At 49.6% G+C, this 22,620-nt stretch overlaps 1 protein-coding gene across 1 annotated transcript; it reads right to left on the bottom strand.

Moving 5' to 3' along the window:
- Positions 1-10,166: 10,166 nt before the first annotated feature.
- Positions 10,167-20,668, bottom strand: LOC129694592 (zinc-binding protein A33-like). Its single transcript, XM_055631319.1, has 6 exons — positions 19,590-20,668; positions 17,475-17,564; positions 17,081-17,314; positions 15,603-15,625; positions 15,401-15,510; positions 10,167-12,507 (listed from the first exon to the last, which is right to left on the bottom strand). The coding sequence occupies exons 1-6, from the start codon at positions 20,079-20,081 to the stop codon at positions 11,954-11,956; spliced, it is 1,503 nt and encodes a 500-aa protein (XP_055487294.1). The 5' UTR covers positions 20,082-20,668; the 3' UTR covers positions 10,167-11,953.
- Between the last annotated feature and the right edge of the window lie 1,952 nt (positions 20,669-22,620).

Genomic DNA, 22,620 nt, shown 5'->3' with positions numbered 1-22,620 from the left:
TGAGCCCCGCTCCTGACGCCGGTCCCGGGACCCGACCCTGTCACACACCCGGAGCGGGGCCGGAGCAGATTCTCAGGCTGCTTCCACTCCAAGCCGCGAAGAGAGGATAGAGTTTCTCCGTGAATTTATTCCCAGTGAAGGTGTGGAGATGGGACTTGGTGGCCGCGTCGTAAAATGAAACTGTCCCGGACGTAACTGAGATAAACTCCCACCCTCCTGGGGATGGGACGGTCGTGGAGGCGGGATAGAGGGGACATGAGCGCATCGAGCCCGTCACCATCACGCCCGATGCTCCAGACTCCGGCTGCCGGGGTCAGCTTTACCGTTCCCTTCCTCTCCACGGACTCTGCGGCGACTCCCAGACACCAGCCCCGACTCCCCGCCACCTCCACCTCCCAGTAATGTCTCCCCGATGTGAATCCCTTCGATCCCAGCACAAAGGGACAGGGTGCAAGATGTTTCCTGATATCTGCGCGCATTTTCTTCAATATTTGCACTCCGGGTTCTAAGTCATGTGTCACCCTCTTCCTATCCTCAGACACCTCGAGCCTCGGACCTGCTGTTTCTACATCCAGGGTGACGGAGACTGGGGGGAGAAGCAGAGAATCAGAGAGTCCCCGGGGATCGGGGGGAGAAGGCGTTCGGCCTCATGAATGATTAAGTTTATGAATAAGTTTGTTGGCCAAGTATTCACATACAAGGAATTTGCCTTGGTGCTCTGCCCGCAAGTGACAACATGACACACATGACACATAAAATATTAAACATTAATAATAAAACGTTATTGATTAAACATTTGAATGTGAAATTTAAACAGGTGGTTGGCAACCGAAGGATTTCCCGGGGTATTAGGACAATAGACAACAGGTGCAGGAGGAGGCCATTCGGCCCTTCGAGCCAGCACTGCCATTCAATATCATCATGGCTGATCATCCACAATTAGTACCCCGTTCCTGCCTTCTCCCCATATCCCCTGACTCCGCTATCTTTATGAGCCCTATCTAACTCTCCCTTGAAAGCATCCAGAGAACCGGCCTCCGTCGCCCTCTGAAGCAGAGAATTCCACAGACTCACAACTCTTTGTTTGAAAAAATGTTTCCTCATCTCCGTTCTAAATGGCTTACCCCTTATTCTTAAACTGTGTGTGGCCCCTGGTTCTGGACTACCCCAACATCCTTCCATTATTTATTATGTCAAGGTATATGTGTGTTATGATTGTGTTTATAGTTTGTTTGGTTGGTTGGTTGTTTGTCTTTTTGCACTAAAGTCCGCCGGGCTGACTAACGGGATCTGCTCTGACTGAAATATCTCGTAGTTGCGGCCATGAGTGCTTCCACCGTCTCGTCCAGCAGTGCTTTTCAAGCATCTACGACCCTTCTCTATCAGAAACATCTCGCTGGCCTTCTTCAAACTGCCCCCAATCATGTTAAAGCAATGCTCTCCAGTATTTGCACGACCACCCTACAAAAAGAAAATCTAACCTGTGTATGTACAGTAAACCTCGTCTAATTCCCCACTCCTCAGTCTCTAAAGTCTCAGTTCCCGGGATGGCGGGACTGTCATATGCTGAGAGAATGGAGCGGCTGGGCTTGTACACTCTGGAGTTTAGAAGAATGAGAGGGAATCTCATTGAAACATATAAGATTGTTAAGGGTTTGGACACGCTAGAGGCAGGAAACATGTTCCCGATGTTGGGGGAGTCCAGAACCAGGGGCCACACACAGTTTAAGAATAAGGGGTAAGCCATTTAGAACGGAGACGAGGAAATGAAACACTAGACAATAGACAATAGGTGCAGGAGGAGGCCATTCTGCCCTTCGAGCCAGTACCGCCATTCAATGTGATCATGGCTGATCATCCACAATCAGTACCCCGTTCCTGCCTTCTCCCCATATCCCCTGACTCCGCTATCTTCCAGAGCCCCATCTAGCTCTCTCTTGAAAGTATCCAGAGAACCGGCCTCTGAGGCAGAGAATTCCACAGACTCACAACTCTCTGCGTGGAAAAGTGTTTCCTCATCTCCGTTCTAAATGGCTTACCCCTTATTCTTAAACTGTGTGGCCCCTGGTTCTGGACTCCCCCAAATCGGGAACATGTTTCCTGCCTCTAGCGTGTCCAAACCTTTAATAATCTTAAATGTGTCTCATCCTTCTAAACTACAGAGTGTACAAGCCCAGCCGCCCCATTCTCTCAGCATATGACAGTATATGAAATATCCTTACTGAGTAGGCTTAAAGAAAATCAAACAATAATTCTGTCCCGCCTGCAACTGGTCCAAAACGCCGCAGCGACACTCCTGACTGGCACCCGATAAAGGGACCACATCACCCCGATCCTGGCCTCTCTCCACTGGCTCCCTGTGCGGTTCCGAATGAATTTCAAGAACCTTCTTTATGTTTACAAAGCCCTTAACGGGCTCGACCCCGCCTACATCAAAAGTCTGCTCACCCACCACACCACCTCCAGGCCCCTCAGATCGGCCGACTTAGGGTTGCTGAACATCCCGCGGTCTAGGCATAAGCTCAGGGGCGATCGACCGCGTCTTTGCGGTTGCAGCTCCTAGACTGTGGAACAGCATCCCTCTTCCCATCAGAACTGCCCCCTCCATCAACTCCTTTAAGTCGAGACTTAAAACTTATCTTTACTCCCAAGCCTTTCTTGACGTCCTCTGAGGGAGGGCTATATGTATGTATTTATGTATGTACTCAATCTCTGAACCAGTGTTGTATAACTTTAGTAACTCCACCAATGTAAAGCACTTTGGCCAACGAGAGTTGTGTTTTAAATGTGATATAGAAATTAAAATGACATAGAAAGTGACATTTTATACGGGCATTAAAACAGGGACGGTAGTTCGGGAGAGGGCAGGACCTCTGTTGGCGAAGGAGGGAATTTATACATGTAGTCAGAACAATTGATGTTTTCCATCAGTCCAGTGTTTAATATATTATTTACACCTAAATATTAGGTAATTATATCGACTAGTTGCTTAGGTTTTACCTCTCTTGATGTTATTTGGCGCTGCTTTCATAGTTCCGTACAACAAAAATGGGTGGTCGTACTTTCCCACGACCACGTCACCGCCTACCACTGAAAACCTCTGCACGCTTCCATCCATCCTGCATCAAACAAACAGCTCTTTATAAGACCAACCTCAAGGATGCCTGATTTAATTCCAAAAATAAACAGCGCAATGTCTCATAAAGAGCATGCCTCACCCCTTCTTCAGAAGCGCTTGCACCAACTCGGGCGTTTGCCCCTGAAATACACAACAACACAAAGATGAATTGATTCAGACCGAACATCCACATCACAAGAGGAATTGTCGGACGAATTTTTTGCACGATTCATGTATTGTATATATTTTGAATGTTTTTTTTTAAATCATTCTTCACTGTGGTGGAATGCAACAAAGACCCGCCAGTCCTCCTCAAGATTCAAGATTCAAGATTCAATTTAATTGTCATTTGGACCCCTTGAGGTCTAAACGAAATGCCGTTTCTGCAGCCATACATTACAAACAAATAGACCAAAGACACAACATAATTTACATAAACATCCATCACATCGCTGTGATGGAAGGCCAGAAAAACTTATCTCTCCACTGCACTCCCCCCCCCCCCCCCCCCCCCCCCCCCCCCACCCCCCCCCCCCCCCCCCCCCAGGTCAGAGTCAAAGTTCAAGCCCCCGGCTGGCGATGGCGATTGTCCCGCGGCCATTAAAGCCACGCCGGGTGGTGCAAGGTCGCACACCGGGTCTTGGTGTTAGAGCCCCCGGTGTGCGCTCGCAGAGTCCCGCGGCCATTCCAAGATTCCAAGAATTCCTCCTTTGTTCACCCGTGGTTGGGGCCATGACATTTAACTGTGGATGCTGGTTTACAACGAGAGACAAGGGAGGGGAGGGGGGGTGGGGTGAGTGTGGGGGGGGGGGAGTGTGGGGGGGTAATAATAATAATAATAACAACAACAATAATAATAATAATAATACTAATAATAATAATAATAATAATAATAATAATAATAATACTAATAATAATACTACTAATAATAATAATAATACTAATAATAATAATAACAACAATAATAATACTACTACTACTACTAATAATAATAATAATAATAATAATAATAATAATAACAACAATAATACTAATAATAATAATAATAATAATAATAATAATACTAATAATAATAATAATAATAATAATACTAATAATAATAATAATAATAACAACAATAATACTACTAATAATAATAAATAATAATAATAATACTAATAATAATACTAATAATAATAATACTAATAATAATACTAATAATAATAATAATAATACTAATAATAATAATAACAACAACAACAACAATAATAATAATAATAATAATAATAATAATAATAATAATAATAATAATAATAATAATAATAAATGTATTTGTATAGCACGTTTAAAAACAACTCACGTTGACCAAAGTGCTTTACATAATTGAAGGTACTAATGTGATACATACAGTGGTACATAGATCTAACAATACATGCATAAACTGTTCACAGCGCTCCCTCAGAGGGCCTCAAAAAGCTAGGAGTAGTAATACGTTTTGAGTCTAGACTTAAAGGAGTCGATGGAGGGGGCAGTACTGATGCTGTTCCACAGTCTAGGAGCTGCAACCCCAAAAGCGCGGTCGCCCCTGAGCTTATGCCTAGACCGCGGGATAGTCAGTAAACCTCAAGTCGGCCGATCTGAGGGACCTGGAGGTAAAATGGTGGGTTAGAAGTGTTTTGATGTAGGTGGGGACTTTGTATACATATATGAGGAGCTTGAAGTTGATTCTGTTCCGTACTGGGAGCCAGTGGAGAGAGGCCAGGATCGGGGTGAGGGAGTGCCTTTTACGAGTACCCGTCAGAAGTCTCGCTGTGGCGTTTTGGGCCAGTTGCAGATGGGACAGAGATGATTGGCTGATGCCAATGTATAGGGGTGTTGTTTCTCCAATTTCCTTGTGGTCACACACTTGCAACGGAGGAGGCCCAGGACACTAAGGTCGCCGTGGGAATGGGAAGGTATTATGGTACACAAATGGGAGGTCCAACAAGCCTTTGTAGACTGAGCACGAGTGTTCGGCGAAACGTTGTCCAAGTCTACATCTGGTCTCGCCAATGTACAGGAGGCAATATCGGGAACAACGGATGCAGCACATCATGTTATAGACAATAGGTGCAGAAGTAGGCCATTCAGCCCTTCAAGCCAGCACCGCCATCAATGTGATCATGGCTGATCATCCATAACCCGTTCCTGCCTTTTCCCCATATCCCTTAACTCCGCTATCTTTAAGAGCCCTATCTAGCTCTCTCTTGAAAGCAACCAGCCTCCACCGCGAGGCGGAGAATTCCACAGACTCACAACTCTGTGTGAAAATGTTTTTCCTCATCTCCCTTCTAAATGGCTTACCACTTATTCCTAAACTATGGCCCCTGGTTCCGGACTCCCCCAACATCGGGAACATGTTTTCTGCCTCTAGCGTGTCCAAACCCGTAATAATCTTATATGTTTCAATAAGATACCCTCCCATCCTTCTAAACTCCAGAGTGTACAAGCCCAGCTGCTCCATTGTATGAGCATATGACAGTCCCGCCATCCCGGGAATTAACCTGGTGAACCTACGCTGCACTCCCTCAATAGCACGAATGTCCTTCCTCAAGTTGGGAGACCAAAACTGCACACAATACTTCAGGTGTGGCCTCACTTGGGCCCTATACAACTGCAGAAGGCAGGAGGAAAAACTGTGCTCTTTGCTCCTATACTCAACTTTGCTGCTGTAGAGAAGGTGCATGGGAAACCTGCATGGATGGGGCAGTGTGCCCCAGTCACCGTGGTGCAGCGGTAGAGTTGCTGCCTTACAGCAAAATGCAGTGCCGGAGACTCGGGTTCGATCCCGACTATGGGCGCTGTCTACACGGAGTTTGTACGTTCCCCTGTGACTGATGTGGGTTTTCTCCAAGATCTTCGGTTTGCTCCCACTTTCCAAAGACGTACAGGTTTGTAGGTTAATTGGCTTGAGAGTTGTGAGTGTGAGGATGTCTCTGCCTCAGAGGGCGGACGGTGGAGGCCAATTCTCTGGATGCTTCCAAGAGAGAGTTAGATAGAGCTCTTAGGGATAGCGGAGTTAAGGGATATGGAGAGAAGGCAGGAACGGGGTACTGATTGGGGATGATCGGCCATGATCACATTGAATGGCGGTGCTGGCTCGAAGGGACGAATGGCCTACTCCTGCACCTAATGTCTATTGTCATAAATAGCGCCAGGATTTTGCCATTAATGCCATGTGCCTTTTCATGCCTTTTTTGATAATTTCACCAAGATAATGCCTTTTTCGCGATCGAGTGCCTAAATCAGCCTTTTTTCGCCGTTTTGTTAAAAGGTCGTGCTATTTTCTCCAGTTGTACCGTGATTACGATGTTGTTTTCTATGTTAACACGTTAATATTAATGTTATTATTAACGTGTTAACATTGTATAAATTACAAGAACATTTCCACCACCGGGGGCGCCACCGTCGGTCGTTCATTCATTCATGCCGCTGTCGCTGGTTCACTCTTCTCCAAAATCGCTTCCAATTTTGCAAACTTCCCGCAAGCTACCACTTCCCTTGAGAAACGTGGCGACACATTAGAGAATAACTTGCAGGTTTTCAACAAAGTCACTGACGACATTGATAAAGATCCTGGCGATGCAGGTACAGACATACAAGGGAAATGTGATAGAGCGATTTTAGCTAACAAATATCTTGAAGAAATACAAAACATAGCTAAAGTTCTCAAAGGTAGTTGTAATGCACAAGATATCGACATGAATATAGAGCCTGTAGCTTGTTTCGGGTATGCACCAGTGACCTCAGCTGAGGTAGAAAGATGTTTTTCACAAATGAAACATATTCTGTCTGACAGACGGCACAGTTTAACACCAGATCATTTGAAAAAAATGCTAGTAATTATGTGTAACCAGGCAACATTGGTCATTTAATGTAGTATACTTTTATATTATCTTAATTAACCATATTTTGGTGGTGGAAATAAATGCCTTTTTATGTCAATAAATGCCATTTTCGCGCCTTTTTTGTAATTTTATTATGGTTTTTTTGCCTGCCTATTTCAGAGTTTTTCATGCCTAAACATCCTGGCTCTAATCACAAAATATAAAAACTGCCCACTATAAAATTGTCCAGTTTCCAGTATTGTCCCTGGTGGACTCTTCGGAAAGTACAAGGTACAAGGGTGTTAGAGAGAAGATATTAGAAACATAGAAAATATGTGCAGGAGGAGGTCATTCGGCCCTTCGAGCCAGCACCGTCATCCATTGCGATCATGGCTGATCATCCCCTATCAATAACCCGTGCCTGCCTTCTCCCCATATCCCTTGACTCCACTAGCCCTAGAACTCTATCTAACTCGCTCTTAATTCCATCTAGTGATTTGGCCTCCACTGCCCTCTGTGGCAGGGAATTCCACAAATTCACAACTATCTGGGTGGAAAAGGTTTTTTTCTCACCTCGCTCTTAAATGGCCTCCCCTTTATTCTAAGACTGTGTGTGAACCCTGGTTCTGGACTCGCCCAACATTGGGAACATTTTATTGGGGCAAGTACTGCCAGGGGTGAAGCAGGCAGGCGGGGAAGGATGGGCCTCTGCGGAAAGCAAAAAGGGAAACTGATCAAGGTGAACAAAATTGTGTTTGCTTTTACCTTGAAGGCTTCAGCAGTTTCTTCAATGGACAGGAGGCGATGATCTCTGTGTTCCCGCGCAGTTACACATATCACATAGATCAGATTCTTGTCGGTTTCACAAAACAGCTTCAGTTCTTCCTGATGTTCCTCGCAGTGAAGTTTTTTCTTCCCTTCCGTGTTCCCACACAGTGCTCGAGCTTTCTCGACCATACTGGCCAAGCTCCGGTGTATTTTGAGTGTGCGGTCTGTAAACTCCTCTCCACATTCCGGGCAGGAGTTTTTCCCCTCCCTGTCCCGGCGCTGTGTGATACAGGAGCGGCAGAAGTTGTGCCCGCACTCCAGTGTGGCCGGGTCGGTGAACACATGCAGGCAAACGGGACACATCGCGTCCTCGGTTAAACTCTGAATCTGTTCCTTCGAAGCCATTTTTAACTCCGAGCACTTCCTGCTTGAAACTCCTTCCTCATTCGGGAAGCTGCGAACCATTGCAGTACCGCGAATTTCCACCAATGATTATAGAGCGGGTGGTACCCACAAATGCTGGAGGAACTCAGCGGGTGCAGCAGCATCAAAGATCTTAGAGGAGCTTCTCTCTAATCTTTGAGCAGCATCTATGGAGCGAAGGAAATAGGTAACGTTTCGGGCCGAAATGTTGCCTATTTCCACCGCTCCATAGATGCTGCTGCACCCGCTGAGTTTCTCCAGCATTTTTGTGTACCTTCGATTTTCCAGCATCTGCAGTTCCCTTTTAAAAACATTATCCACAATCAGTACCCCGTTCCTGCCTTCTCCCCATATCCCCTGACTCCGCTATCTTTAAGAGCCCTATCTAGCGCTCTCTTGAAAGCATCCAGAGAACAGGCCTCCACCTGAGGCAGAGAATTCCAGACTCACAACTGTGTAAAAAATTGTTTCCTCATCTCCGTTCTAAATGGCTTACTCCTTATTCTTAAACTGTGGCCCCTGGTTCTCCCCCCCCCCCCCCCCCCCCCCCCCCCCCCCCCCCCCCCCCCCCCCCCCCCCAACATCGGGAACATGGTTCCTGCCTCTAGTGTGTCCAAACCCTTAATGATTAGGGCAGAGTCGCCCTAGTCCTCACCTTTCACCCCACCAGCCGGCAAATACAACACATAATCCTCCGCCATTTCCGCCACCTCCAACGTGACCCCACCACTCGCCACATCTTCCCATCTCCCCCCATATCTGCCTTCCGCAAAGACCGCTCCCTCCGCAACTCCCTTGTCAATTCTTCCCTTCCCTCCCGTACCACCCCCTCCCCGGGCACTTTCCGTTGCTACCGCAAGCAATGCAACACCTGTCCCTTCACCTCCCCCCTCGACTCCATTCAAGGGCCCAAGCAGTCGTTCCAGGTGTGGCAAAGGTTCACCTGCATCTCCTCCAACCTCATCTACTGCATCCGCTGCTCTAGATGTCAACTTATTTGTATCGGGGAGACTAAGAGGAGGTTGGGCGATCGTTTCGCCGAACACCTCCGCTCACAGTCCGCAATAACCAACCTGAACTCCCGGTGGCTCAGCACTTCAACTCCCCCTCCCATTCCCAATCCGACCTCTCTGTCCTGGGTCTCCTCCATTGCCAGAGTGAGCAACACCGGAAATTGGAGGAACAGCACCTCGTATTCCGCCTGGGTTGCTTGCGTCCGGATGGCATGAACGTTGAATTCTCCCAATTTTGCTAGCCCTTGCTGTCTCCTCCCCTTCCTTAACCCTCGAGCTGTCTCCTCCCATCCCCCCGCCCTCCCCGGCTCCCCCTCCTCCCCCCTTCCTTCCTTCCCCCCCCCCCCCCCCCCCCCCCCCCCCCCCCCCCCCCCCATCAGTCTGAAGAAGAATTTCGGCCCGAAACGTTGCCTATTTCCTTCGCTCCATAGATGCTGCTGCTCCCGCTGAGTTTCTCCAGCATTTTTGTGTACCTTCGATCTTCCAGCATCTGCAGTTCCTTCTTGAACCCTTAATGATCTTATATGTTTCAATAAGATATCCTCTCATCCTTCTAAACTCCAGAGTGTACGAGCCCAGCCGCTCCATTCTCTCAGCATATGACAGTCCCGCCATCCCGGGTATTAACCGTGTAAACCTACGCTGCGCTCCCTCAATAGCAAGAATATCCTTCCTCAAATTTGGAGACCAACACTGCACACAATACTGCAGGTGTGCTCTCACTTGGGCCCTGTACAACTGCAGAAGGACCTCTTCGCTCCTCTACTGAGACTGGAGAAATCTCGGGGCCTCCATCCAGACCATGGAACATCTCCTGAGCTGCGACATGTTGCAGGACACATGCACTGTAAAGGATCTTGCAGAGGCCGTCAGCTTGGCACTAACATTTGCTCGCTATTGGCAAACAGTTGTATGATGCGACAAGATAATAATTGGTTCACGAAAAGTACCAAACTGAATTGACTATACAAAATATGAAAGATCAGCCCGTGATGAAGGTGTTTTAATGCCATTTAATAGAGATTTGAAGTAAGCACACTGGAATCTGGCAGATTGTGATATGCATGTCCTTCCTGTAGATTAGGTACAAGCATCGTTTGTGATTCCTGGATAGAGTGGATGTGGAGGGGATGTTTCCACCAGTGGGAGAGTCTGGGACTAGAGGCCACAGCCTCAGAATAAAAGGACGTATTATTCGGATGGAGGTGAGGAGGAATTTCTTTAACCAGAGGGCGGTGAATCTGTGGAATTCATTGCCACAGACGGCTGTGGTAGCCAAGTCAATGGATTTTTTTAAGGCAAATTCTATTATGTATTGTGTGTTCTTTTTTAAGTGTGTCGCTGCTGGTAAATTCATTTCACTGCACCTTCGTTGGTGCATGTGACGAAACAGATTTGACTTCGAAATTTGACTTTGAGATTAATAGGTACCTGATTAGTACGGGTGTTATGAGGAGAAGGCATGAGCATGGGGTTGAGAGGGAAAGATTTGACACGATGGGCCGAGTGGCCTGATTCAACTCCTATGAACCTACGATGCTTTGGCCCGATCTATAACTTGTCAATTCGGTGATTTATTCGAGGGTGAATATAGAGTTGAGATTCAACTCGAGATTTGAGATATCTGCATGCGCAGAAGTCACAAAGCATCATCAACCCGGGACATGATGTGAATGAAACGAATAATTGGGCCACAGTCCAATTAGATTTGAATTCACACATGTACACCCTCTCCTGGGCTCTTAAATTTGGACCGCAGATTAATGTGTACGGGTTGGGCAAGGGGTGACAAATTAAGAGGTTAAAGCAAGACTTAAACCAATAAGGACATTCTTGCTATTGAGGGAGTGCAGCGTAGATTCACCAGGTTGATTCCCGGGATGGCGGGACTGTCATATGCTGAGAGAATTGAGCAGCTGGGCTTGTATACTCTGGAGTTTAGAAGGATGAGAGGGTATCTTATTGAAACATATAAGATTATTAAGGGTTTGGACACACTGGAGGCAGGGAACATGTCCCCGATGTTGGGGGAGTCCAGAACCAGGGGCCAAAGTTTAAGAATAAGGGGTAAGCTATTCAGAACGGAGACTTTTTCTCACAGAGTTGTGAGTCTGTGGAATTCTCTGCCTCGGAGGGCGGTGGAGGCCGGTTCTCTGGATACTTTCAAGAGAGGGCTAGATAGGGCTCTTCAAGAAAGGGGATATGGGGAGAAGGCAGGAACGGGGTAGTGATTGGGGATGATCAGCCATGATCATATTGAATGGCGGTGCTTTCTCGAAGGGCCAAATGACCTCCACCTGCACCTGTTGTCTGTTGTCTATGTGGCGTTGGTGATTTGCATTGGCAATTCCTTTGGTGTCAATAGAACATGACCAGTTCACGTAACATAACAGGCGATTGACTTTGAGATTGATAGGTTCCTGATTAGTACGGGTGTTATGAGGAGAAGGCAGGAGAATGGGGTTGAGATGGAAAGATTTGATCAGCCATGATTGAATGGTGGGAATAAACTCGATGGGCCGAGTGGCCTGATTCAGCTCCTATGAAACTACGATGCTTTGGCCCGATCTATAACTTGTAAATTCGGTGCTTTATTCGAGGGTGAATGTAGAGTTGAGATTCAACTCGAGACCCCCCTACACACACACACACACACACAATGCCTGGCTGTGTTAATGAAGGAATGGAAAGGAATGAAGGAAACATAGAAACATAGAAATTAGGTGCAGGAGTAGGCCAGGAATGGAAAGGAATGGCAGACAGCTAAGGAGGAAGGGCCGGGTTCCTCAACGGCAATACAGCTTGGACTGGCAAATCTTCAGCGGTTCGGAGTTCTCCCCGTGGCCGCTCAAGCAGGGGCTGAAGAACGGGTAGAGCTTCTCCGCGAAGAGGTCGGTGAAGGTGTGGAGATGGGACATGTTGTCCGCGTTGTAGAACGACACCTGGCCGCCCTCGTAGTCCAGGTACACGCCGATCTTGCCGGGTCTGCTGCCCGGGCGGAGTCGGGTGCGGGGCAGCGAGCCGGCCTTGTAGTCGTTGCCATTCCTCAACCACACGATCCAGTATCCAGCCTGCGGCACGGCGGTGATGTCCCCTTTCCTGTTGACAGACTCCTTCACCACCCCGACGTCCCACTCCGTGCTCTCCCCCACCCCGACCTCCCAGTAATGTCTCCCCGACACAAATCCTTCCGAGCCCAGAACACACAGAGAAGGGTTGAACCGCTCTGGAGTGTCGGGCAGTTGCTGCTGCTTGTTGGCATAGCGGACACTGGTCAGATCATCCGACACGATGAGCCATGAGTGAGCCGTCTTCGGGTTCAGCGTCACTGAAGCTGGAACTGGTGCAGAACGTGGGGGGGAGAGAGAGAGAAGGAGAGAGAAAAAAACAGAACAGGACATTAATATTTTAGTTGCAATATTCTGGATATAGGCCAGGAAGTGAGCGGGCAAGAACATCTCTGACCCCTCTCAACCTGGCCACAAACTCTGAAGAAGGGGTTTCGGCCCGAAACGTTGCCTATTTCCTTCGCCCCATAGATGCTGCCTCACCCGCTGAGTTACTCGAGCATTTTTGTCTACCTTCAATTTTCTAGCATCTGCAGTTATTAGAAACATGAAAATAGGTGCAGTAGTAGGCCATTCGGCCCTTCGAGCCTGCACCGCCATTCAATATGATCATGGCTGATCATCCAACTCAGTATCCCGTACCTCCTTCTCTCCATACCCTCTGATCCCCTTGGCCACAAGGGCCACATCTAACTCCCTCTTAATTATAGCCAATGAACTGGCCTTCTTAAAAAAAAATCCACGAGTAGTAGCTCTACTCAATAACCAAAAATCTGTAGCCTCTTTTTGCTCTGGTATTTTATTTAATTCACATGTTTAATGGATAATATTTGATTGTTAATGTTTAATGTTTTATGTGTGATTCGTAACTGTCACTGTATGTCATGTTGTCACTTGCGGGCGGAGCACCAAGGCAAATTCCTTGTATGTGAATATTTGGCCAATATACTTAGTCATTCATTCGTAGATGTAGTTGCGGGACATCTTAATGGATTTTTTGGAGGAGGCCTCAAACGCACTGCCATGGGTAGCGTGACAAACAGTAACGGGCCCAGCACTTAACCCTGATGTACTCCACTCGTCACTAGGGAACCGCCCCTGCTTCCCCAAAAACCTCCGCCTTCCAGCGGAGGTAGACAAAAATGCTGGGGAAATTCAGTGGGTCAGGCAGCATCTATGGAGCGAAGGAATCGGGTCGAGACCCTTCTTCAGCCTGATGTGCGGGGGCGGGAAGAAGAAAGGAAGAGGCGGAGACAGTGGGCTGTGGGAGAGCTGGGAAGGGGAGGGGAAGGAGGGAGAAAGCAGGGACTACCTGAAATTGGAGAAGTCAATGTTCATACCGCTGGTACACAAAATTGCTGGAGAAACTCAGCGGGTGCAGCAGCATCTATGGAGCGAAGGAAATAGGCGACGTTTCGGGCCGAAACACTTCCTCAGACTGATGGGGGGGGGGGGGGGGGAGGAAGAAGGAAAAAGGGAGGAGGAGGAGCCTGAGGGCGGGGGGATGGGAGGAGACAGCTCGAGGGTTAAGATAGGGAGGAGACAGCAAGGGCTAGCAAAATTGGGAGAATTCAACGTTCATGCCATCCGGACGCAAGCTACCCAGGCGGAATATGAGGTGCTGATACCGCTGGTCTTTTCCCCCTCTCCTTCCCAGCTCTCCCACATCCTACTATCTCCTCTTCCTTTCTTCTTCCCAGCCCCGCCACCCCACACATCAGTCTGAAGAAGGGTCTCGACCCCGAAACGTCCCCTTTTCCTTCGCTCCACAGATGCTGCCTCGCCCGCTGAGTTTCTCCAGCATTTTTGTCCACCTTCGATTTTTCCAGCATCTGCAGGTCCTTCTTAAATCCTTCCAGCGAATTATCGTTATTGCCTGCAGTTTTATTTTGCAAAGTCCCCAACTGCAAATTGTTAGCACCGATAAAAGAAAAGCCTAGACTAATAGTTATCAACCTCGCAAATTCCAATGGTAACAAATGTCTTCTCCGTTATCGAACCCAAGAACATTGACGCTGGGCTAACTCCCAACACAACTTGCTTCGTCTGCATTTGCCTTACAACTGTTACATCTCAAACAACTGTAACATCCTATGTACACATAAAACGGATTTGAGGAGCATGTAACAATATATTTGATAGCGCGATTTGAAAGTACACCCTGTTCTAAAATAATGGAGGATTTAAAAAAAAACATCCATTTGCAGTGTTTGAGAAAGAACTGCAGATGTTGGAACAATCGAAGGCAAACTGGAGAAACTCAGAGGGTGGGGCAGCATCTGTGGAGCGAAGGAATAGGAGACGTTTCGGGTCGAGACCCTTCTTCAGGCTTATTTGTAGGATCTTTTCAATAACCAATACCAAATCCGTCTTTAGATAGGCACAAAATGCTGGAGTAACGCAGCGGGTCAGGCAGCATCTGTGGAGAGCATGGATAGGTGACGTTGCACAGAGTGCTGGAGTAACTCAGCGGGTCAGGCAGCATCTGTGGAGAACATGGATAGGTGACGTTTCACAGAGTGCTGGAGTAACTCAGCGGGTCAGGCAGCATCTGTGGAGAACATGGATAGGTGACGTTTTGGGTCGGGTCCCCTTCTTCAGACTGGGGTTAGGCATCACCCATCAGAATGGAGTTTCTTGTGCGAAAGGAACTGCAGATGCTGGTTTACATCGAAGATAGATACAAAACGCTGATGTGACTCAGCGGGCCGGCCAGCATCTCTGGAGATGGGTCTCGAGTCCGAAGCAGGGTCTCGACCCAAAGCGTCACTTATTGAGAAGGCATGGGTGGGTTTTCCGGTCGAGGCCCTTCTTTAGATTGAGAGACAGGGTAGGCATGGAGATATGGAAGGGTAAGGTGTGAAAACGAGAGATCAAAGTGGACGCAGATCAAGGAAATGTAGAATGGGTTATTGCTATCTGAGGGGAAGGTGGCTACGTGGCACAATATTAGTAAACATTTCAGGGAGAGTGTCTTCCCAGCTGTTATCTGGCAACTGAACCGTCCTCTCGCCAGCCAGCGGTTCTGATCTCTCTTCTACCTCAATGGCGATCTTTGAGCTATGTTGAATTGGTGCAAGGGACAGCATAGACATGGTGGGCCGAAGGGCCTGTGTGTTGATAGCGTGAACACGGGTAACGGAGAAGACATAGTAAACTTCTCACAAGGTGTGATACTCTCGGCCATTTCCTTCCAGGCTGCGTACTGTAAAGGTCCTCGAAATATCCCCAGAGGTAGTCGATCAATCGCCAACAATAGTTGCCCAGGGTCCTCGCTGGCAAAAAAATACAGATGGTGCATGTTACATTCTGGGTGCAAGGGCCATTACAATGCAGCAGAGAGTCTCGGTAAACAGCGGCCACCTACCTTATCTGCTCATCCGCTTGGTCCTGAAACGAGAAGAGAAGGAGTATCAGGCTGGGAGGTTGAATGAGGGGGAAGGCAATCCTGGTGTGCAGATCCAGAACACTGTTATAAAGTAAAGGAAATAGGCAACGTTTTGGGTCACCAGAAATGTTGCCTACTTCCTTCGCTCCATAGATGCAATAGACAATAGGCAACAGGTGCAGGAGTAGGCCATTCGGCCCTTCGAGCCAGCACCGCCATTCAATGTTATCATGGCCGATCATCCACAATCAGTACCCCGTTCCTGCTTTCTCCCCATATCCCCTGACTCCGCTATCTTTAAGAGCCCTATCTAGCTCTCGCTTGAAAGCGTCCAGAGAACCGGCCTCCACTGAAGCAAGGAATTCCACAAACTCACAACTCTCTGTGAGAAAGAGTTTCCTCGTCTCCGTTCTAAATGGCTTACCCCTTATTCTTAAACTGTGTGTGGCCCCTGGTTCTGGACTCCCCCAACATCGGGAACATGTTCCCTGCCTCTAGCGTGTCCAAACCCTTAACAATCTTATATGTTTCAATAAGAACCCATCTCATCCTTCTAAACTCTAGAGCAGCTCCATTCTCTCAGCATATGACAGTCCCGCCATCCCGGGAATTAACCCTACTTCTCCCGCTGAGTTTCTCCAGCATTTTAGTCGAGCGGTCTCGACCCGAAACGTTGCCTATTTCCTTCGCTCTATAGATGCTGCCTCAACCGCTGAGTTACTCCAGCATTTTGTGTCTACCTTCAGTTGTAATAATGTATTGTCTTTCTGCTGACTGGTTAGCATGCAACAAAAGCTTTTCACTGTACCTCGGCAAACTAAAATGAACTCTCGGGGATGCAGGGGGGAAACGGGGCGTCCGGGAAAAAATCTGAGATGGACCCTGGGATGGCGGGACTGTCATATGAGGAAAGATTGAAAAGGCTAGGCTTGTATTTACTGGCGTTTAGAAGGACGAGGGGGAATCTTATGTAAACATATAAAATTATAAAAGGACTGGACAAGCTGGATGCAAGAAAAATGTTCCCAATGGTGGGCTGCAAGTCCAGGGGCCTGAACCAGGGGCCACCGTCTTAGAATAAAGGGGAGGTAATTTAAGACTGAGGTGAGAAAAAAATCTTTTCACCCAGAGAGTTGTGAATTTGTGGAATTCCCTGCCACAGAAGGCAGTGGAGGCCAAGTCACTGGATGGATTTAAGAGAGAGTTAGATAGAGCTCTAGGGGCTAGTGGAATCAAGGGATATGGGGAGAAGGCAGGCAGGGGTTATTGATTGGGGACGATCAGCCATGATCACAATGAATGGTGGAGCAGGCTCGAAGGGCCGAACGGCCTCCTCCTGCACCTATTTTCTATGTTTCTATGACCCAACGAGAACGGGCAAACTCCACACAGAGAGCACCAGAGGCCGGGGTCGAGCCCAGCGCCGCCTGCCGGCCCACCAGGGCAACTACACTCACTTTCAAGAAGGCGATGATGTCTTCCTGATCCAACTGTGTCTGTGACCGGGATAGCTTTTGCTGAATGGTGAGCAGATTCTCCTGGATGTCCTTGAGGTTTTTCTCCAGCCTTTCCGAGATCTTCTCGGCGTTTTCCTTCAACTCGCCGATCAGGCGCTTCTCCATCTTAATGAGAACCTGGTGCATTTTGGTGAATTCGGCCATAACGAAGTTCTGAAGTTGGCTGTTCTGATCCTGGAGAGCAGGAGAGATTAGCGAGGCTTGGAGAGGGGGTTGGGGGGGGGGGGGGGGGGGGGGGGGGGGGGGGGGGGGGGGGGGGGGGGGGGGGGGGGGGGGAGACGAGGGCTGCAATAAACAAAACAAGGAAGTGACAGAGAGGACAGAGAGTTCTTACCCCCACGTCCGGAACCTGTTTTTGCGTCATTTTTGCTTCCAGGAGAGCGGACTTTGCCTTGAGAATGTCCGATAAGGATTTCAACTTGTCCTGAAATTGAAACAGTTTCACGCGGTTACAATGCTTGCTCGCCATCATCGAGTGGAAATTCTCTGGTCAGCCGGCAGAGACTCGGTGAAAAGGAGCAAAGGGATTAGCTGGGGTCCCCTCTTTCGTAGCCTGACCCCCAAAATTCCTCCTCGTTTGACTGTTGACATGTGGACCCCACATATCGTGAAGGACTAGAGTGGATGTGGAGAGGGTGTCTTCGCTAGTGGGAGAGTCAAGGAACAAAGGCCTCACCGTCAAAATAAATTGAAGTTCGTTTAGAAAGGAGATGGGGAAGAATTTAAAGGAAGTTAGAGGGTGTTGAATCTGTGGAATTCATTGCCACAGAAGGTTATGGAGGCCAAGTCGTTGGGCATTACATAGAAAATAGATGCAGAAGTGTTTAATTCGGCCCTTTGAGCCAGCACCGCCATTCATCGCGATAGAGACAGAAAAAACTTTCCCCCAGGGTTTAAATGTTAAAAACTAGAGGGCATAGCTTTAATGTAAGAGGAGCAAGGTGTAACGGAAATAGACAATAGGTGCAGGAGCAGGCCATTCGGCCCTTCGAGTCAGCACCGCCATTCAATGTGATCATGGCTGACCATTCCCAATCAGTACCCAGTTCCTGCCTTCTCCCCATGTCCCCTGACTCCGCTATCTTTAAGAGGTCTGTCCAGCTCTCTCTTGAAAGTATTCAGAGAACCGGCCTCCTTCTGAGGCAGAGAATTCCACAGACTCGCAACTCTCTGTGAGAAAAAGTGTTTCCTCGTCTCCGTTCTAAATGGCTTACCCCTTATTCTTAAACTGTGTGTGGTCCCTGGTTCTGGACTCTCCAAACATCAGGAACATGTTTGAAGAAGAGTCTGAAGATAGGTTTCGGCCCGAAACGTCGCCTATTTCCTTCGCTGCATAGATGCTGCTGCACCCGCTGAGTTTCTCCAGCAATTTTGTGTTCCTTCGATCTTCCAGCATCTGCAGTTCCTTCTTGAACACATCAGGAACATGTTTCCTGCCTCTAGCGTGGCCAAACCCTTAATAATCTTATATGCTTCAATAAGATTCCCTCTCATCCTTCTAAACTCCAGACCCCCCCCCCCTCCCCCACCGCCCAACATCGGGAACATATAGGAATTGACACATATAAGATTATTAAGGATTTGGACACGTTAGAGGCAGGAAACGCGTTCCCGATGTTGGGGTAGTCCAGAACCAGGGGCCACACAGTGACCTACAGTCCCTATACCGCTGCGCCACAGTACCGGTCCTGTTATTATTGAGAGACCCGGGCCCTGAGTAGGGTGGGGGGGGGGTAGGGGGGGGGTGGGGGGGGTGGGTGGGGGCGGGGGGTGGGGGGGGGTGGGGGGGGAGGGGGGGGGGGGGGGGTGGGGGGGGGGGGGGGGGGGGGGGGGTGGGGTGGGGGGGGGGGGGGAGGGAGGGGGGGGGGGGGGGTGGGTGGGGGTGGGGGGGGGGGTGGGGGTGGGGGTGGGGTTGGCGTGGGGGGGTGAGGGGGTGGGGGGTGGGGGGTGGGTGGTGAGGATTGGGGTTGGTGGTGGTTGGTGGGGGGTGGAGGGGGGGGTGGGTGTGGGGGTGGGGGTGGGGATTGGGGTTGGTATGGGGTGGGGGGGTGGGGGGGGGGGGTGGGGGGGGGGGGGGGGGGTGGGGGGGGGGGGGGGGGGGGGGGGGGGGGGGGGGGGGGGGGGGGGGGGGGGGGGGGGGGGGGTGGGGGGGGGGGGGGGGGGGGGGGGGGGGGGGGGGGGGGGGGGGGGGGGGGGGGGGGGGGGGGGGGGGGAGGTGGGGGGGAGGGGGCGGCGTGGGGGGGGGGGGGATGGGGGTGGGGGGGTGGATGGGGGGGGTGGGGGTGGGGGGGGTGGGGGGTGGGGGGGTGGGGATTGAGGTTGGTGGATGGGGGGGGGGGGGGGTGGGGGGGGGGGTGGTATGGGGGGGGTCGGGGGATGGGGGTGGGGGTGAGGGGTGGGGATTGGGGTGGTGGATGGGGGGGGTGGGGGGTTGCAGGCCCGTTTTGACCTTGTACATCTCCACCGCTTCACTGATGAGCATGAAGTTGTGGGACCGGTGTCCCTGGCCGTCTCTCCCCTCCAGGCACATCACGCAGATCAGCTCCCTGTCCGTCTCACAGAACAGCTTGAGTTCTTCTCCGTGCTCGCCGCAGTGGAGGGGCACCGGCTGCCCGCCCCCTGGACTGCGCCGGGACTCTCGCCTCTCCACCTCCTCCTCCTCCACCCCGCGGCGGCACCGGCTCTCGGCCTCCGGCTGCAGCAGGTTGCGAGCTTTCCTCGCCAGGTTGGCCAGCGCCCGGTTGGATCGTAGGCTCCTGTCGGAGAAGACCTTCCGGCACTCCGGGCACGACACGGTCTCGCCGCCTTCCCAGTAGCGCATGATGCAGCCCTGGCAGAAGTTGTGGCCACACTCCAGGATCACCGGCTCGCTGAACAAGTCCAGACAAATGGGGCAGTTCAGGTATTCGGCCAGACCCTCGGCGTGTTGTTTAGAAGCCATCGAGAACAAGAAGCCGGGACCTTTCCCTCCGGGCGCGCTGTCAGCAGTAGTAGCGGTCAGGAAATCTGCTCCAACGCGAGATACGCCCGCCCCAAAACCAGCGGACACGTAATCCTACTCGATGGGGAACGAGAGAACCTATTGGCCAAAGCGAATGATGAAGTTAAGGGTATGCTGGAGACTCGAAGAACTACAGATGCTGGAATAGCCACAGAGTCACAGAGTGATACAGTGTGGAAACAGGCCCTTCAGCCCAACTTGCCCACACCGGCCAACATGCCCCATCTACACTAGTCACAGAGTGATACAGTGTGGAAACAGGCCCTTCAGCCCAACTTGCCCACACCGGCCAACAATGCCCCAGCTACACTAGTCCCACTTGCCTGCACTTGGTCCATATCCCTCCAAACCTGTCCTATCGATGTACCTGTCCAACTGTTTCTTAAACGATGGTATGGTTCCAGCCTCAACTACCTCCTCCGGCAGCTTGTTCCATACGCCCACATAAAAGTTACCCCTCAGATTCCTATTAAATCCTTTCCCCTTCACCTTGAACCTATGTCCTTTGGTCCTCGATTCCCCTACTCTGGGCAAAGGTCTCTGTGCATCTATCCGATCTATTCCTCTAATGATTTTGTACACCTCTATAATATCTCCCCTCATCCTCCTGCGCTCCATGGAATAGAGACCCAGCCTACTCAACCTCTCCCTGTAGCTCACACCCTCTAGTCCTGGCAACATCCTCGTAAATCTTTTCTGAACCCTTTCAAGCTTGACAATATATTTCCTATAACATGGTGCCCGGAACTGAACACAATATTCTAAATGTGGTCTCACCAACGTCTTATACAACTGCAACATGACCTCCCAACTTCTATACTCAATACTCTAACTGATGAAGGCCAAAGTGCCAAAAGCCTAGTTGACCACCTTATCTACCTGTGACTCGACCTTCAAGGAACCATGCACCTGTACTCCTAGATCCCTCTGCTCTACAACACTACCCAGAGGCCTACCATTCACTGTGTAGGTCCTGCCCTTGTTCGACGTCACAAAATGCAACACCTCACACTTCTCTGTATTAAATTCCATCAACCATTCCTCCGTCCACCTGGCCAATCGATCCAGATCCTGCTGCAATCGTCCACAGCCATCTTCACTTGAGCAAATCACAGCACAAAGGGCGCCAGAGTGAATTTCTACGGTTCCTGCTAACAAGTGGCCACCGCCTTTCCAATTTTACAACCATACAACCTCATTTAGAAAGCAAAAAAAAAAAGGCTTTAAGGTGAAGGGGAAAAGATTTAACAGGAATCTGAGGGGTAACGTTTTCACACAGTGGGTGTATGGAACAAGCTGCCAGAGGAGGTAGTTGAGGCATGGACTATCAAAACAGTTTAAGAAACAGCAAGAGTGGTACAGGAAGGAACTGCAGATGCTGGTTTGAACAGAAGATAGGCACAAAAAGCTGGAGTAACTCAGCGGGACAGGTAACATCTCTATTATTTATTATATATTATTTATTATGTAAAATAATATGTGTGTTATGATTGTGTTTATAATTTGTTTGGTTGTTTTGTTGTTCCGCGAGCATTGCCACTTTCATTTCACTGCACATCTCGTATGTGTATGTGACAAATAAACTTGACTTGACTTGACTTGGAGAGAAGGAATTGGTGACATTTCGGGGTCGAGACACTGTCTCTGTCTGAAGAAAGGTCTCGACACGAAACTTCACCCATTCCTTCTCTCCAGAGATGATACCTGTCCCACTGAGTTATTGCAACTTTTGCGTCCATGGACATGGATAGGGCAGGTTTGGAGGGATATGGGCCAAACGTGGGTAGTATGGATTAGTGTAGCTGGGGCATGTTGGTTGGTGTGGGTGAGTTGGGGTGAAGGGACTCTTTCCATGCTGTATCACTCTATGATGATGACTCTTTAGGGACAAGATGCTGAAGTCAACGGGTCAGGAAGCATCAATGGAAAAAATGGGCAAATGAGAAGGACCTGGACCCGAAAAGTTACCTACTCATGTTCTCCCTCGATGCTGCCTGACCGCTGAGTCACTCCATCGTTTTGTGTCCATCTCATTTTAAAAGTATTTAATTGGGCGTAAAATGCTTTGGAGGGGATGTGCAGGGCACTATGGGCGTGTAAGATTTTAACAGCTACTGTTGATATATTGAGTTCAGGACAATGCGCACTTGGCTGATATCCCAACCTCTGCATTGGTCAATTCGTCCCATCCCACCTAAACCTAACCCATGTCCAGGGCACTTTCCCTTGCAACCGCAGGAAATGCTACACTTGTCGCTTTACCTCCCCCCTCGATTCCATCCGAGGACGCAGACAGTCTTTCCAGGTGAGGCAGAGGTTCACCTGCACCTCCTCCAACCTCATCTATTGCATCCGCTGCTCTAGATGTCAGCTGTTCTACATCGGTGAGACCAAGCGCAGGCTTGGCGATCGCTTCACCCAACACCTCCGCTCAGTTCGCAATAACCAACCTGATCTCCCGGTGGCTCAGCACTTCAAC

This window comes from Leucoraja erinacea, unplaced genomic scaffold, assembly GCF_028641065.1.
Source record: "Leucoraja erinacea ecotype New England unplaced genomic scaffold, Leri_hhj_1 Leri_71S, whole genome shotgun sequence".
NCBI classification, from domain to species: domain Eukaryota; kingdom Metazoa; phylum Chordata; class Chondrichthyes; order Rajiformes; family Rajidae; genus Leucoraja; species Leucoraja erinaceus.
The sequence above is the reverse complement of the archived record's forward strand: the minus strand, read 5'-3'. Positions and strand labels throughout refer to the sequence as shown.